Source organism: Lasiosphaeria miniovina, assembly GCF_030549165.1.
Source record: "Lasiosphaeria miniovina strain SMH2392-1A chromosome Unknown B0T26scaffold_1, whole genome shotgun sequence".
Lineage (NCBI taxonomy): Eukaryota > Fungi > Ascomycota > Sordariomycetes > Sordariales > Lasiosphaeriaceae > Lasiosphaeria > Lasiosphaeria miniovina.
In genome coordinates this window covers 168,332-181,429 of record NW_026848220.1, presented here as the reverse complement: position 1 = coordinate 181,429, position 13,098 = coordinate 168,332, and the positions used below count along the sequence as shown (strand labels likewise).

Below are 13,098 nucleotides of genomic sequence, written 5' to 3'. Positions count from 1 at the left end.
GAAGGTTATTAGTCCTCGACTTCTCCGTGGCGATGCTTTCGTGCTGGAAGAAGACGGAGATTCAGGGTATGGAGGTGGAAATTCGAAGCGTGGGAATATCGTAAAGCAGTGGAAGCAAGACTACGGATTGAAGCATTACTTCAATACCCCTGGCTCTCCAGATTTATCGCCAATTGAGAGTTGCTGGAGGGCTGTAAAGCAGCATATCCGTGCCAATCTTCGAATTAATGCGAATATTATGGGCCTGGCAGTTGAAGGATGGAGGCGACTGAGTCAAGCGAAAATCAATGAGTACGTAGATTCCATGGTAAGGCAGATGCAAGATGTGTTAGAGGGCGAAGGTCGCATGACAGAGTGGCAACAGCCACTACATAGAGATACCTAGATTTATATGTAAATCTGGCCTCCAGGGATGTACCTTAAAGTAATGAGTTCTTTTTTTGTCAGCCGCTCGCCAGGGAATCTGAAATTTTTGTCGTAGTCGTAGGGCTTAGAAGTACGTGGTTGTGGCTCGGAGACGGGACCCGGATCAATTGTCTTGATAATCTCGGCGACTCTGGCCGCACAAGTTACGTCTTCTGGGGTCGAGGTGTTGGAGTGGATTTTAAGACCACTGTCACAGCAAGTGCCAAGGCAGCCTAGCTAGCAAGTGCCAGGACAACTGGCTGAGGGGTCCTGGTAAAGAATCCCAATTGGGGTGCGGGGTCGGGTACAAAACTGAGTGGCCTGTGCGGCGCCCCAACACGTGACCCACAGACCAACCCTACTTCTTCAAGCCCCGCACAGAATTTAGAGTTTCTATTCCTTTTTCTTTTCCTTACCTTTCGATTCGGAATACAGCGACCTTAATGCAGCCTTGCTTCATCTAGTTGAATGTGCGGTGACAACCACTCTGATATGTCCTGCTTATCTGTGAATCCCCATAATCCCATCCGCAAGCTAGGGCCGGGCCCCGTTTGATGGTGGTGATAGGCTTGCCTTGCTCAGCCCGACCAATGGCACTACCCGCCTGTCTGTGTCGAGCAATGTCTCAAGCTGGGCGCGAGACTCTCCGTTACCACGGACTTATTTCTTTGCCAGCGGCTCTCCACCCGGGCGGTTGTGGCTCTCGGCTGGAGCAGGAGGGTATATGACAGCGTTCGCGTTCTCGGCGCCGGCACAGAATTGTTCTTGGACCATTAGAGCCGTCTCGTTTTCGAACGCCTTCGTGTTAACGATCCTGAGGTCTCGGACATCCACGGGCTTCTAACCCAACGAGATCAGCTCGATCGAGTAAAAGCAAAACAAGGCACAGGTTAGTAATTAGGTGACTTGAACCAAAATGCGTACATGATAATGGCGCACACGGCATGAACTAGCGTGTGCAATTCAAGAAGGGAAATGGGAAGACCCCTAGCCTCCCGAACGGCGCACTGCACGGCCATCCAGCCTACTTGGGTAATGACGAGCACCTCTTGAAGAAGATTGGCCTTGCTTCTGTCCTCAATATCCTGCTTTGATATGGTGATAAAATGGCCCCGCTCGACAAGCAGGAGCATGCCGTGTGTAGAAAGCGCGACCCTCTTTGGAACCTCTAGATTCCACTCGATGGAATCCGGGCCAGGGTAGACGTCTTCAATGGACACCTAGAAGCCACCCATGACGGCGAAATAGCAAAGTTCGAGCGTGTATACGCCCTCGTCTGAATCGCCCTCGCGATTACCGCGCTCCCGGAGGATGGCCCTTATCTACTCCTATAAGTTGTGGGCCTCCAGGAACTGGGTAGAAGCGATATAGAGCACCGCCTCAGGCGGAAAGATTGTAACAGCAACCCACTTGGCCTTGGACAAGAAAATGGCTTGTGTTCTGGTGTCGAGCAATGTCTCAAGCTGGGTGGACGGCAGTGTAGGCGCAGGCGACGAGGGTTACTAGGCAGGACCACACACTGCTCAGGGTCCCGCGGATCTCGGGCGACGCGACCCACGCCGGGGCCTTGATGTCGTTTAGAGCGGTAGCGTTATCGCGGTTTGCTGCGACGGCGGCCTGCACCTCGGCGGTACTGCTGTCTTGGGCGGCCCTCGACGCGGCCAGGAGCAGCGCTGTCGCCACGAGAAGAATGAAGCGCATTGTGCCGACGATGGAGATGTGAGGAGATATGTCGAGTGCCCGAGGACTGGGCTGCATGCCGGAACTTGCGGGGTTTTTATCAAGCTGCCAAGGGCCAGCCTGATGGTGGCCGACCTTCAGCTGAGCTGAAATGGGTGTCTGGTGGCTTGACTGCGCCCACAAGGGAGAACGCGCCGCGTTTGATTCGCAGGACTTGTCGCACAGCCACCAACTTGGCCTTATTGATTCTGGGCGAATTGGGTTGTGTAGGTAAGCAATTATCTAGGTGCATATCGAAGTCCTGGACCTGAAGAGTTCGAGTCGGGCAACCTTTGGATACACCAGTGGGCGAAAGGAAATAAGCTCAAATGGTAATTAACAAAAAAAAAGAGAAACCACCAATACGGGATAATACAACCCGCTAATGACCAGCGGAGCTACCAAGTGTATTTACCGTTTATTTCCGCGCATCACTGCTCCATTTTTCATACTGTCCAGGATTTTCAAAGTGCCTCTCCACGCTTGCAAAAGAGAGCCACCACTGTTCCGCTTCTAATTAATAGTTACTCCGAAAATTGACTCCTGGGCTTGCTATGTCCCCGGCCCCGGGCACTCGCTTTTCAATTTCTCCTTTCTTCGTTTTTAAAAATTTAACCTCGTTTAGACAACGTCGAGAACAAAAGAATAATTACAACAATTACCCAATGATCACATCAAATATCAATCGTCCACGTCAAATATCAATCGTCCACATCAAATCAATCGTCCACATCAAATCAGTCGTCTAAATCAAATCAGTCGTCTAAATCAAATCAGTCGTCTACATCAAATCAGTCGTCTACATCAAATCAGTCGTCTACATCAAATCAGTCGTCTACATCAAATCAGTCGTCTACATCGAATCAGTCGTCTACATCAAATCAGTCGTCTACATCAAATCAGTCGTCTACATCAAATCAGTCGTCTACATCAAATCAGTCGTCTACATCAAATCAATCGTCCACATCAAATATCAACGTCCACATCAAACAGTAACACCCAAAAGAAAATGCATCCAGGTGAGTAGCCGAGGCCTAGGTCTAGAACTAGTTCAAAACTCATTTTTCTTCCGAAAACAAACGGTTATCTAAACTACGAGGTACCCAAGGTTCAATCTTCACAAAGGTCTGTCCACCGACGTGGAATAGACCGCCCCGCTAGTGGACGAATAACCCAGTGGCCTCGGCTCACTGGTTAATGTCATGATGGCCTAGATGAGTTTCTTATATTACCTTCAAGCATCGAAGCTCATATCGCCTTGAAGCATCGAAGCCCATTGATCCGACCAACTTACACACCTCAAGGGCCGAAACTTGATTGAAGACCCGAAGCTACTCTGTCTTGTCTTCTTGGCGACGGCAACGGGTGTCTTGCTCACAAGTCGACCCAGTTCACAACTTGTTCTGGAAGCAGCGAGCACAGTCAGCCTCGTCTCAAACAGACTTGCGGAAGGACAACATAATTACCCGACGCGACGGGGGCGCCGAAGGCATTGGCGCCGACGTCGATGCCGGCGGCCCTGAAGTTGGGGACGTCGATCAGGCCGCCGGCGAGGTTGAAGGGGCCGGGGGCGGCGACGGGCGGGCCGGTGAGGGTGGCGTGGCAGATGTCGACGACGCGCTTCACGTTGGTGTGGTCGTCGTAGACGGCGTAGCAGTGGCAGTCGAACGCGGTGCGGTTGGCGTCGTTCTGGGGCATGAGCGGCTGCGTGTCGTAGCCCGGCCCGCCTAGGCGCTCTTGCCAGAACGGGCTGTTGCAGTTGTGCGCGGCCGTGTTCGCCCACCCGAACAGCGGGCCCGGGAAGATGTAGCCCCACGGCCGGTCGACCTGCAGCGCGGCTCCGGCAATCATCTAGAAGAGCGAGGGTCAGTGGTGAGAAGGTGGGAGGGCTTTCCGTATGCAACTGACCGGTTCGCCGTTGGCGTTGCGGCCAAGCGATAGGAGCGTCAGCTTGGCGAGGGCGGCCAGGTCGAAGCAGTTGCACGTGGCCACGGACCGTGTCATGATGCTGCCCAGGTTGAAGTTGTTTTGGCGCAGGTGCTCCGTGACGCCGCCCTTGCGGAATCGCGAGTCGTAATGCAGGGCCGCGCCGCCGTGGTTCCAGAGGTTGACCACGGCGTTCCAGACGATGTTGGACTCGAGGGCGGCCCAGGCCTGGCCCGCGACTATGTCGTAGGTCGGCACGGACAGGCGGATCAGCTCCAGGAAGTGCGTCTGGGCATAGATGTAGGGGAGGCAGTGGTCGCCAAAGAAGAAGTAGAGCTCCAGCGGCGTGGCAGCGCTGGTGGCAACGACGGCGCCCGTGATGCCGTTCAGAATGCTCCACGTCCAGTTGCCGACCACCTTGAAGGGGGAGCCGGGAGCGCCGCCCGCGTTGGAGAAGACAGAGGCGTCGAAGTTGACGTCGGTTCCGGCAACTCCAGTGACGTTGAAGGGCTGCGTGGTGATGGTGAAGTTATTGGGCCCCGTGCCCCTCAGGCGGTAGGCGGCAGCGCCGGCAGGAAACACGTGGCTGCCAGAGACAACGAGGGGGATGCGGTTGGCAGCGTACATAAAGGCCGCAGGATGGCCGGGGTCTGCGGCGCTGTAGATGTGGTCGTTCCGCACCGTCATCCGCATGCCGCCGCCAGGGGCATTTGCATCACCAAAGCCCACTCTGATGTCGGTGTTCAGGTCGTCGTTGGTCACCCTGCTGATGCTGGTGATGGTGTAGGCGGCCATGGCGTCGACAAGTCTCGACGAGGTAAGAAGGGGGCTTATGGGGAGAACAAGCAGGACGACGGAAACAAAACCGAATTAAACAAGTTAGGTTGGAATTTGCGGGCGAGGGCCAAGGTGAGGGCAAAGCGAAGGTGAGGGCAAAGTGGGAGGAGTTAGCGAAGGCATATAGCGCCTTGTTATACTCCCTTTTATTTATCTCTTGCTTAATTGCCTTCGCAGTAGTTACGCAGACATTGCTCACGACGACTTGTCCGAGATACCCCCCATCTTCCAATTTTGCCTACGCCAACTTGACATTACCCACCCATCACCAGGCTATCAGCTGTGTCAAACCAGGCTATCAGCTGTGTCAGACCAGGCTATCAGCTGTGTCAGGCTTGGCCAATATTGTGACATGGTCGGCATCGCCATCACCGGCGCTGCGGCCGTCGGCATCGCCGCTGCGTTTCCCTCAGCTTGACCGTTCGACGCCACCGGCCATCCAAAGTGGAGTAAGCCGGTTAGTTTCCCGCATTTTGGAACACTACAACTAGAAACGGTCGTAGGGCTGAAGCAATGTGCATGACGATTGGCGCCACGACTGGCTGCGTGGCAAGGAAAAGGGCCGACCCGGAACCACGCCCGTTTTTGTGGCTGGCGGACTGACCTCAATCATACTAGCTTGTCTTATCAGCTACCTACTCCAAAGCCATATCGGAAATCCGGCATGCATTTTTCGATAGTTTCGCTCCGCCGTCAGGCCGGTTTCTGCCCTCCGCCGTCAGGCCGGTTTCTGCCTTGATGATGCTTCTCATCACTGCGCAACGACATCGGCCGCTGCCTCGCACCTGGTTAGCAATCGCGTCCGCCGCGCTCCTCCATGATGCCACGAGACTCGCTCCCTTTTCTTTGTTTTGAATAGCCGGCAAAGTATAAGTCCCGCAGTCTTGCATTTCCCGCCCTACCCTGTATCAGTATTCGTCTGCCCGTACACTCCATCTCTCTCCTCTACCTCATCTGCTACGGCCTTTCCTGACAGAACTTCTACGGCCTTTTCCTGACAAAACTTCTGCAGCCTTTTCCTGACAGAACTTCTACAGCCTTTTCCTGACAGAACTTCTACAACCTTTCCCTGACAGAACTTCTACAGCCTTCCCCTGACAGGACTTCCCATTCCCAATTCTCAAGTCCCAACATGGCTGGTCCCAAATCGACTTCGCCTGTCCCTGAGGCCTCCCCCAGCCTCGCCGGCCCTTCCTCTCCCGCTCCCTTTTCGTTGCCAAAGGCTGCGAGCGCAGCCTTCACGGCCGCCGTGACCGGAAATCTTGCCAGCACCACCAAGAGCAACGCACCGCTGGATCCTGCCTCGATTGCCACTCTGGCGACGGGCATTGTTGCCCCAAAGCCAGCCGTTACGACGGTCAGCGTGTCCGCGCGCTCCACCTACTTCGCCGTCAGGTATTCCATCGCCGGTGCCGCCTCGGGCCCCATCGATGTCGAGATTTCTCACCAGACCCAGGCCGCCGACGCCCAGGACGTGTTGAAATACTACCTCGCCATGTTCGACGGCGACGTCGCCGTCTTCACCAAAAAGACGGCCAAGCCCCTCGGCCAAGTGTCTCTCCAGACCGACGGCAGCGTCTTCTGGGTCCGCGACTGCCTCTTTGTCAAGGTCAATGCGACCGACCATTATGTGCCAAAGCGTAGGCTATCTTCTCACGCACCCGCCCACCCGATAAACAGTTATTTACTGACGCATTACTCGATCCAACAGCATCGGGAACACCGCTTCCGCCGATAAACGAGCCTGCCAAGCCGGCCTCGCCGCCCAAGCCACCAGTCACCCCGGGAACCCCAGGCACGAAGCCTGCGGGATCGACGCCAGCGCCGCCGGCCCCAGCACCCAACCCGATACTGGACAACATCCTGCTCCCGCTCGCAGCCGCCATCGACGCCCACCTGGCCAAGTTCGCGGTAGCGCCCGCGGCGCAGCTCAAGCCTAACACGGCGGTCAAGGCGGCGGCGTACAAGGGCCCGCGCGGCAAGGAGTTCACCGTCGCGCTGGCCGACCCCAACGGCGCCCACTCTTTCAAGCCCGTCGAGCCCGTCGTCACGTCGACCAGCAACGCCGCCGCCCGCATAGTCGTGCCCGCTACCAACGGCTCCTCCGCTGGCGCGTACACGTTCCTCGCCCGCAAGGTCGGCAAGGGCACCGTCAAGCTCATTGTGGCGAGGAGCGATACCCTGGCTGTCGGCGCGGCTGAGGTGAGTATTGAGATTGTATAGGCTGGGCGACGGGCGTGATTAATATGGCTGGGCTGGAGGGCGAGTGTGGTTTCCTGAAGATTGTTGGGTGCGAGTTGTCAAGCAGCTTTAATCTACTCCGGCACAGTATCATTGGTTGTCATGAATCTAGATACCAACCTTTTATTATTTAGATACCAACATTTTATCATTCGGTCAAGATAGGCTACCAGTTGGGGAAAACACGTGAAGTTGAGAGGCTGAGAATTTTATTTGTTTGTTTTTCACATTGTAATGAACATGGGCAAACACTGCAACAGGCAAACACTGCAACACGTCCCTGCCGCACTTCCAGCGACCCAATACCTGAGAGTTCCTCTTAACCCTGTTCCATTTTCCCATCGCAACCGGCTCCTCTTTTAGTCTCCAGCTTACTTCTTGCAAGTCTGCCACTGCAGGTAGTGGACCTGCGTGAATTTGAGATCGGTCGAGTCCACCTGTGACAAAAAAGCCGTTAATAGAAAATTCAAACAAGCCTCCCCAAAAAAGAAAAGAATTTACAAATGGCAAACTTGGGCAACGGGCGGCATCACGCCTCGTGCCCAGCAGAACAGGCCTGCCACATCAGCTCAAAGGACACGGGAGAATTTACCGTCAGCAGGGCCGGCTTGACGGCGTCCTGGGGCGTCAGCCGGACCTCGGAGTTGATGTTGATCAGGCCCTCGACGCCGCACGGCGACCACACGGTGCTCTCGATGCCGAACTGGTCCGTCTTGAGGTAGTTGTCGTCGTACGGGCCCTTGATGGTCAGCGTGCTGGAGACCTGGTTCGTCGCTCTCGAGTTAGCGAATTACACGCGCGCACACAGAGGGACGACAAGTGACGAGGAAGACGTGCCTGCTTGGAGTCGCCCGAGAAATAGTACGTGGCCTTGCAGGTCCCGGTGTCGCCCTTGGGGATCTGGGCGTAGCCGCGGTAGTCGGCCTTGAAGACGGAGAACTGCCAGCCGGACGGGTAGCGCAGCTTGACGTTGAGCTGGCAGTTCTTGCGGTAGTTGCTGGCGGGGATGTCCTTGCCGGCCTGCGCCACGAAGCTGGCGTACAGCAGCGTGATGGTCGTCAGGTCCGTCGACAGCTGGCCCGACACGGAACCCGCCGGGCACCCCGACCCCGCGAACGCCAGGCCCACGATCTCCACGTCGTGGCCCGACGGGCCGCCGGCCAGGTAGTTGGGGCCCAGGTCCTGCAGCGTCGGCAGCGCCACGGCGAGCCCGGCGGCGAGGGCGAGGGCGAGGGAGAGTGTGGGGAGGTACATTTTCTATTGTTTCTGTTGGTGAATGAAATGCTCTGAACGATATGGTGATGAGATGGCAGGTGAATAATGGCCTAGATTGACGGCAACACGGCTCTTTATACACTTTTGAATTCCCTCTTATTTGAAAGATCTCCTAGAAATCAGGAGACGCTTGAGTACGGCCAGGACAAAGCACGACACGACACGTTGCTATTTTTGTTTACTTTACTCTAACGGAGCAAGTCCGATATTGCCCACTCTACTCGTTCAATTGCAATGACACCTTTCAGCGGCCCTCGATCCCAGTATGCTGCGTGGTGCTACGTCACGAGGTGCAAAAGCCTGCTTCTCGCCTAGCGACAGGCCCAGTCCTGTGATAGTCCGGTGGGCGGCTCAAGAGCATGGCGTGCTTGAGGCGAATAGAGCTGACACGACTAGCTAGCGGCGGCTTCGCAGTTTGATGAAGCGCGATATTAAAGGTCCCGATTCGCCGGCGACACTGCGTCTGGGGCCTGGGGGCAATATATATATATATGCATGCTTACCTTAAATTGTGCTGAGGATCTATTTTGGGATCTGAGATTGCCTGGGTGCAGCCCCAGCTGCAGGATTTCGGGCCTCGGTCTGGACTAGCAGGGAAGCTCACACGTTGCAAGCATGCCAAGCGGCGGTTGGGGATGTCTTTACAGCATGCAAGGTTACCAGAGCAGGTAGGGAGCTCCTCCGCTCGATGTTGGGAACGTTTATAGTAAGTAGGTACGCCGCTTCTCTCCCGCTCTCGCCTCCGAAGCCTTAACCTCCTCCTCTCTACGGGATTCACAGGCGCAACGTCCCTGCCTCAGGGGCAAGTGCTTTCCAGCATGTCTCGTAGAACAAACACGTAGAACACGTGAGCGACCGACACGGCTTGCACAGTCTGGAGTCTGGGCCAAAACCCGGAAATGGAGAATAGGGGTCGGGGGGTTCTGGTGCAGGACGGCAGGAATCCGGGGACGCCAAGCATTTGCAGAAGTGGCGGCGATACAGGCTAAAGACAAAATAAACAAGGCGAAACATGTGACGCCCTTGCTGCGCCCAATCATCACGCCATGCTCAGCAAACAGGGTCCTCTTCGTTTATGGCCATGCCTCAATTCTCCGGAAGCCTGTTCCATGTGCTGTGTCTCCGTCGGCCTGGGCGACGACGTGTGACACTCCCAACGTACGTGCAATTTCGCCAGCCGCCGCCTACCAAGACTCGCCCTGCTGTTCTCGGCCATTCTTTTGACTGCTCGGGCTTTCAGGGCCCATCCATCCTCTGCTAATCACGCCTCCTGGGCCGGCGTCAGCCCGCTCTGTGTCTCCAGGTCGGCCACAAACTCCTGCAGGACGTTTTGCATGTCCTGGCACGCCGAGTGGTCGGCTGCCACGACGAGCACGTCAAAGGCCGAGTGGCCGTCCGCCGTTGTCACGGACGCCGGGACCAGCGTCCGCGTCCGCGGCCGGCCCTGCAGCTCGGCTGTGCCGGCGCCGGTGCTTTGTTGCGTCAGCGTCAGCTCCATCCTCCCATTGAGGTGGCCCAGCTTGGCATTTGGTTTGCACCTACCACTGCACTCCAAAGCCAGTCACGAACGGGATTGGGTCGGCAGTGATGGTGGCCACGCACATCAAAGCGATGTTTGTGGTTGTGGTTGTTGTTGTTGTCGTTGTTGTTGTGGTTGTTGTTGTTGTTGTTGTCGTTGTTGTTGTGGTTGTTGTTGTCGTTGTCGTTGTTTATTGTGGTCGGATTTGCTCAAGTGTGTCGGTAATCGGTGTTGAGCAATGGGCATGAATGAGACAGACAGCAGAGATGGAGTCTGCCGAATAAAGGGGGTTATCTACGCAAAGCCAGTTGCCACACCATGTGTTCCTGGCAGCATTCATCCTGCATCTGGATATCCTGGTGTCCAGTCTGGCGGGTTCGTTCGCTCAAGTGAAGGAGCAATCGCCTTGGTCAAAAGTTGGGTGATTGAGGTAGTCGGAGATCTGCTCCGAACTTACGCCCCACGGTGGCCTATGGTTTCGAACATCCAGATAAGGCAACCAACTTACCTTCCGTCATCGTTACTGCGCTTCATCGTTGCTTGGGAGTCTAATGAGTGGGGCCAACTGACCAAATATTCCAAGGTCCGTTTACTGTTGGCCAGCCCTTGAACACTTGATGTGAAGACGCCATGTCAAAGATAGCACTGGAAATCCGGGCTCTTGAAATTGTTTCTCCTTTGCCTCCAGACACTCCAAACACACAACACGGAATAAAACTAACCACGGAATAAAACCAAACACGGAATAAAACCAAACACGATGGCAATCTACGACATTGGAGAGACAGTCGTCTACCGAGGTGAGTCCAGTCGAGCTCGAAAGGTCTAGGGCATTGCGAGTCTGAGAAATCGCAGGCGCCGACGGCTCCGAGTCGGTGGGAATCATCGACTCGGTGGTCGAGCCGCTCACCGACACAGCCAGTGCAGCGTACGAAGTGCGTCAGGCCATATCCCACTCATCACAGCTCCAGTGTCTAGACTAGACCTAATGCCTGGGTTGCGTGTCAACAGGTGCAGGACATCAAGACGGGACACATGATCCATATCTACGAGACGAGGATTCTCGGCATCAACGATTACCATTTTTGAGGCAGGCTGGAATCTGCCGAGGGAGTGATAATTACATATTAATAAATGGAGAAGAACTTGAGAATTGGCAATCTGTCTCCTGATTAAAAGCACATGTGCCTACGATCAAGCATCAACCAGCACTATGACATCCGTCACTTCTTCTCGTCGCTCCGTCACTTCTCGTCGCTCCGTCACTTCTTCTCGTCGCCCTTGAGGAAAGCGTTCAAGTAGTCAAACTTGCCAATCTGCACGCCCTTCATGCGCAGAATAGCATACGCCGTCTGGACGTGGAAGAAGAAGTTGGGCAGGGCGTATTTCAGCACGTAGTCCTCGCGGGAGAAGTCGAAGATGCGGTCCTTGAGCACGAGGTGGATAGTGCTGGGGTTGGGCGAGTTGATGGCGGCGAAGTCGGTGCGCTCGAGGAAGTCGATGGTCTTGTCGACGCGCTCAGCCAGCCGCGGCAGCGAGTCCTCGTCGTCGGGCCACGGCGACCCCGAGAAGGCCGTTAGCCGCTCGACCGACTTCTTGGCCGTGTTGCTGGCCAACTGCACCTGGAAGCTCAGCGGCCGCATGTCGTCGCACAGCGCCCAGCCTGCGACGGCCTGCGCCGAGATCTGGTGCTCGTCGGCATAGGCGCCGGCCTTGGCAAGGATGTAGCTCAGCGTCTGCAGGCCGCGGATGAAGGTGGGGATCGTGGTCTCGTACAAAGTCGTGTTGCTCATGTTTGGAGATGTTTACCAGATGTTGATGCTACTTCCAGGCCTTCTAGAGTGAAGTGCCCATGGGCTTTGGGTATTAATATCACAACCATCATTAATTTTGTGTCACCAACAGGACTGCTAATCTTCCAGGTCAAATCTGGCGTCGTTGACGAAGAGAACCTGGAAGAGAGAGAAAGTCTCGTCATTCCCGCCAGGGCATGACATCACAGAAGGAGTTGGACCGTGGCCTAGTCTGTGTTCAACCAAAGTCTGCACATTTTGATTCGGCTGGTTCGTCATTGTGGAATTCCAGGCAGGCGGGTCCAGCATTATCGGACATTTACTCCGAGAGAGCAGGTGCCAAAAGAAGGAATTAGGCGACCATGTGTTAGATTGCGTCAGACCGGGGTGGGGGGTGAAAGACATTATGAGGAGGCATTCACAGCAGCGCTGCGCGCAATCTTGCAATTATCCAGTCCCTCGTATACACACATTTTTCTCGTATGCACACATTTTCTCGTATGCACACATTTTTCGACAACTTGCCAAGAAGGAAGCTATTCCCAAGTGGAGCTGCACATTGCGGTGCTCCACAGCCCCCCTTCCAGCAACAAGCTCAGCAAGCGCCAAACCTGCCTATGGACGCTCCTACCCAACTCTGACTTCAACAACACAACGAACAAATAGGCCCAATGGTCTAGTGGTATGATTCGCGCTTCGGGTTGTTCTCTTGAACTCCCTCCGCTTGTCCCAAAAAGTGGGAGCTTGTGCGAGGTCTCGGGTTCGAATCCCGATTGGGCCCTGTCCTATTTCGTTTTGCTGCCGTTGCCCGTTGGTTGCAGCGGTTTCTTTTTATTTTAAATAAAAAAAGGAGAGAAATGGGCCAAAAAGACATACAACACCAGGGATTCGCTGGTCGTCACCGACCCAACTACTAGTCTGGCCCTTAGTTGTTTATCTAGGGGAGAGCGGACGGGATCCCGAGTTCTCAACTAGGTATGGTCGTATGTGCTGTTCTGTCGGATGGACAGCGTCTATATTGCTAGGAACTGCGTGTTTCGTGTTTCTCATTGATGGGATCATCGGATGGAAGGTGAAAGATATAAACATTTTTCCTTGCCAAATAATTGTTGCCGTTAAAGGGTTTGGATACCCCTGGCTCAATCTTGGCAACCTGGTGATCGCATCACTTGGACTTGTGGATGCCCCCGCAATGAACCGGCGCGGAAGTTTACTGGCACACGGCAGCCCCGGACTCCCGGCCTAGGTTTGGGCAGGGGTTTCAGAGAGATGGCCATTCACACTAACGGGAGCAGTGATGAGCCGGCATAATGTGGCGCCTCTTTGTCGAGCTGAAAGCTGCATATGCAGGATAGCGCGCACAATAGTCACTTTGTTGCAGAA

The 13,098-nt window shown here is 55.1% G+C and overlaps 7 protein-coding genes and 1 non-coding gene across 8 annotated transcripts; 3 read left to right on the top strand and 5 right to left on the bottom strand.

Moving 5' to 3' along the window:
• Window positions 1-840: 840 nt before the first annotated feature.
• B0T26DRAFT_758231 (uncharacterized protein) lies at window positions 841-1,664 on the bottom strand. The gene is made up of 2 exons (XM_060446359.1): window positions 1,312-1,664; window positions 841-1,245 (listed from the first exon to the last, which is right to left on the bottom strand). Exons 1-2 carry the CDS (start codon window positions 1,536-1,538, stop codon window positions 1,179-1,181), a joined length of 294 nt encoding a protein of 97 aa, XP_060301818.1. The 5' UTR covers window positions 1,539-1,664; the 3' UTR covers window positions 841-1,178.
• A 1,834-nt stretch (window positions 1,665-3,498) lies between these two features.
• Window positions 3,499-4,845, bottom strand: B0T26DRAFT_669402 (uncharacterized protein; the record flags this gene model as incomplete). Its single annotated transcript, XM_060439044.1, has 3 exons — window positions 3,499-3,527; window positions 3,591-3,975; window positions 4,033-4,845. The coding sequence occupies 3 exons, from the start codon at window positions 4,843-4,845 to the stop codon at window positions 3,499-3,501; spliced, it is 1,227 nt and encodes a 408-aa protein (XP_060301817.1).
• A 1,174-nt stretch (window positions 4,846-6,019) lies between these two features.
• B0T26DRAFT_745041 (uncharacterized protein) lies at window positions 6,020-7,110 on the top strand (the record flags this gene model as incomplete). Its single annotated transcript, XM_060444498.1, has 2 exons — window positions 6,020-6,527; window positions 6,599-7,110. The coding sequence occupies 2 exons, from the start codon at window positions 6,020-6,022 to the stop codon at window positions 7,108-7,110; spliced, it is 1,020 nt and encodes a 339-aa protein (XP_060301816.1).
• Window positions 7,111-7,499: 389 nt separating this feature from the next.
• Window positions 7,500-8,382, bottom strand: B0T26DRAFT_745040 (uncharacterized protein; the record flags this gene model as incomplete). Its single annotated transcript, XM_060444497.1, has 3 exons — window positions 7,500-7,565; window positions 7,721-7,891; window positions 7,933-8,382. 3 exons carry the CDS (start codon window positions 8,380-8,382, stop codon window positions 7,500-7,502), a joined length of 687 nt encoding a protein of 228 aa, XP_060301815.1.
• A 1,282-nt stretch (window positions 8,383-9,664) lies between these two features.
• Window positions 9,665-10,007, bottom strand: B0T26DRAFT_745039 (uncharacterized protein; the record flags this gene model as incomplete). The annotated part of the gene is made up of 2 exons (XM_060444496.1): window positions 9,665-9,875; window positions 9,946-10,007. 2 exons carry the CDS (start codon window positions 10,005-10,007, stop codon window positions 9,665-9,667), a joined length of 273 nt encoding a protein of 90 aa, XP_060301814.1.
• A 675-nt stretch (window positions 10,008-10,682) lies between these two features.
• Window positions 10,683-11,011, top strand: B0T26DRAFT_745038 (uncharacterized protein; the record flags this gene model as incomplete). Its single annotated transcript, XM_060444495.1, has 3 exons — window positions 10,683-10,722; window positions 10,778-10,857; window positions 10,934-11,011. 3 exons carry the CDS (start codon window positions 10,683-10,685, stop codon window positions 11,009-11,011), a joined length of 198 nt encoding a protein of 65 aa, XP_060301813.1.
• A 173-nt stretch (window positions 11,012-11,184) lies between these two features.
• On the bottom strand, window positions 11,185-11,715 carry B0T26DRAFT_736067 (uncharacterized protein; the record flags this gene model as incomplete). Its single annotated transcript, XM_060443274.1, has 1 exon — window positions 11,185-11,715. One exon carries the CDS (start codon window positions 11,713-11,715, stop codon window positions 11,185-11,187), a length of 531 nt encoding a protein of 176 aa, XP_060301812.1.
• A 665-nt stretch (window positions 11,716-12,380) lies between these two features.
• Window positions 12,381-12,496, top strand: B0T26DRAFT_t38. The gene has a single exon. It is a non-coding gene; the product is annotated as a tRNA-Pro (tRNA).
• Window positions 12,497-13,098: the final 602 nt, after the last annotated feature.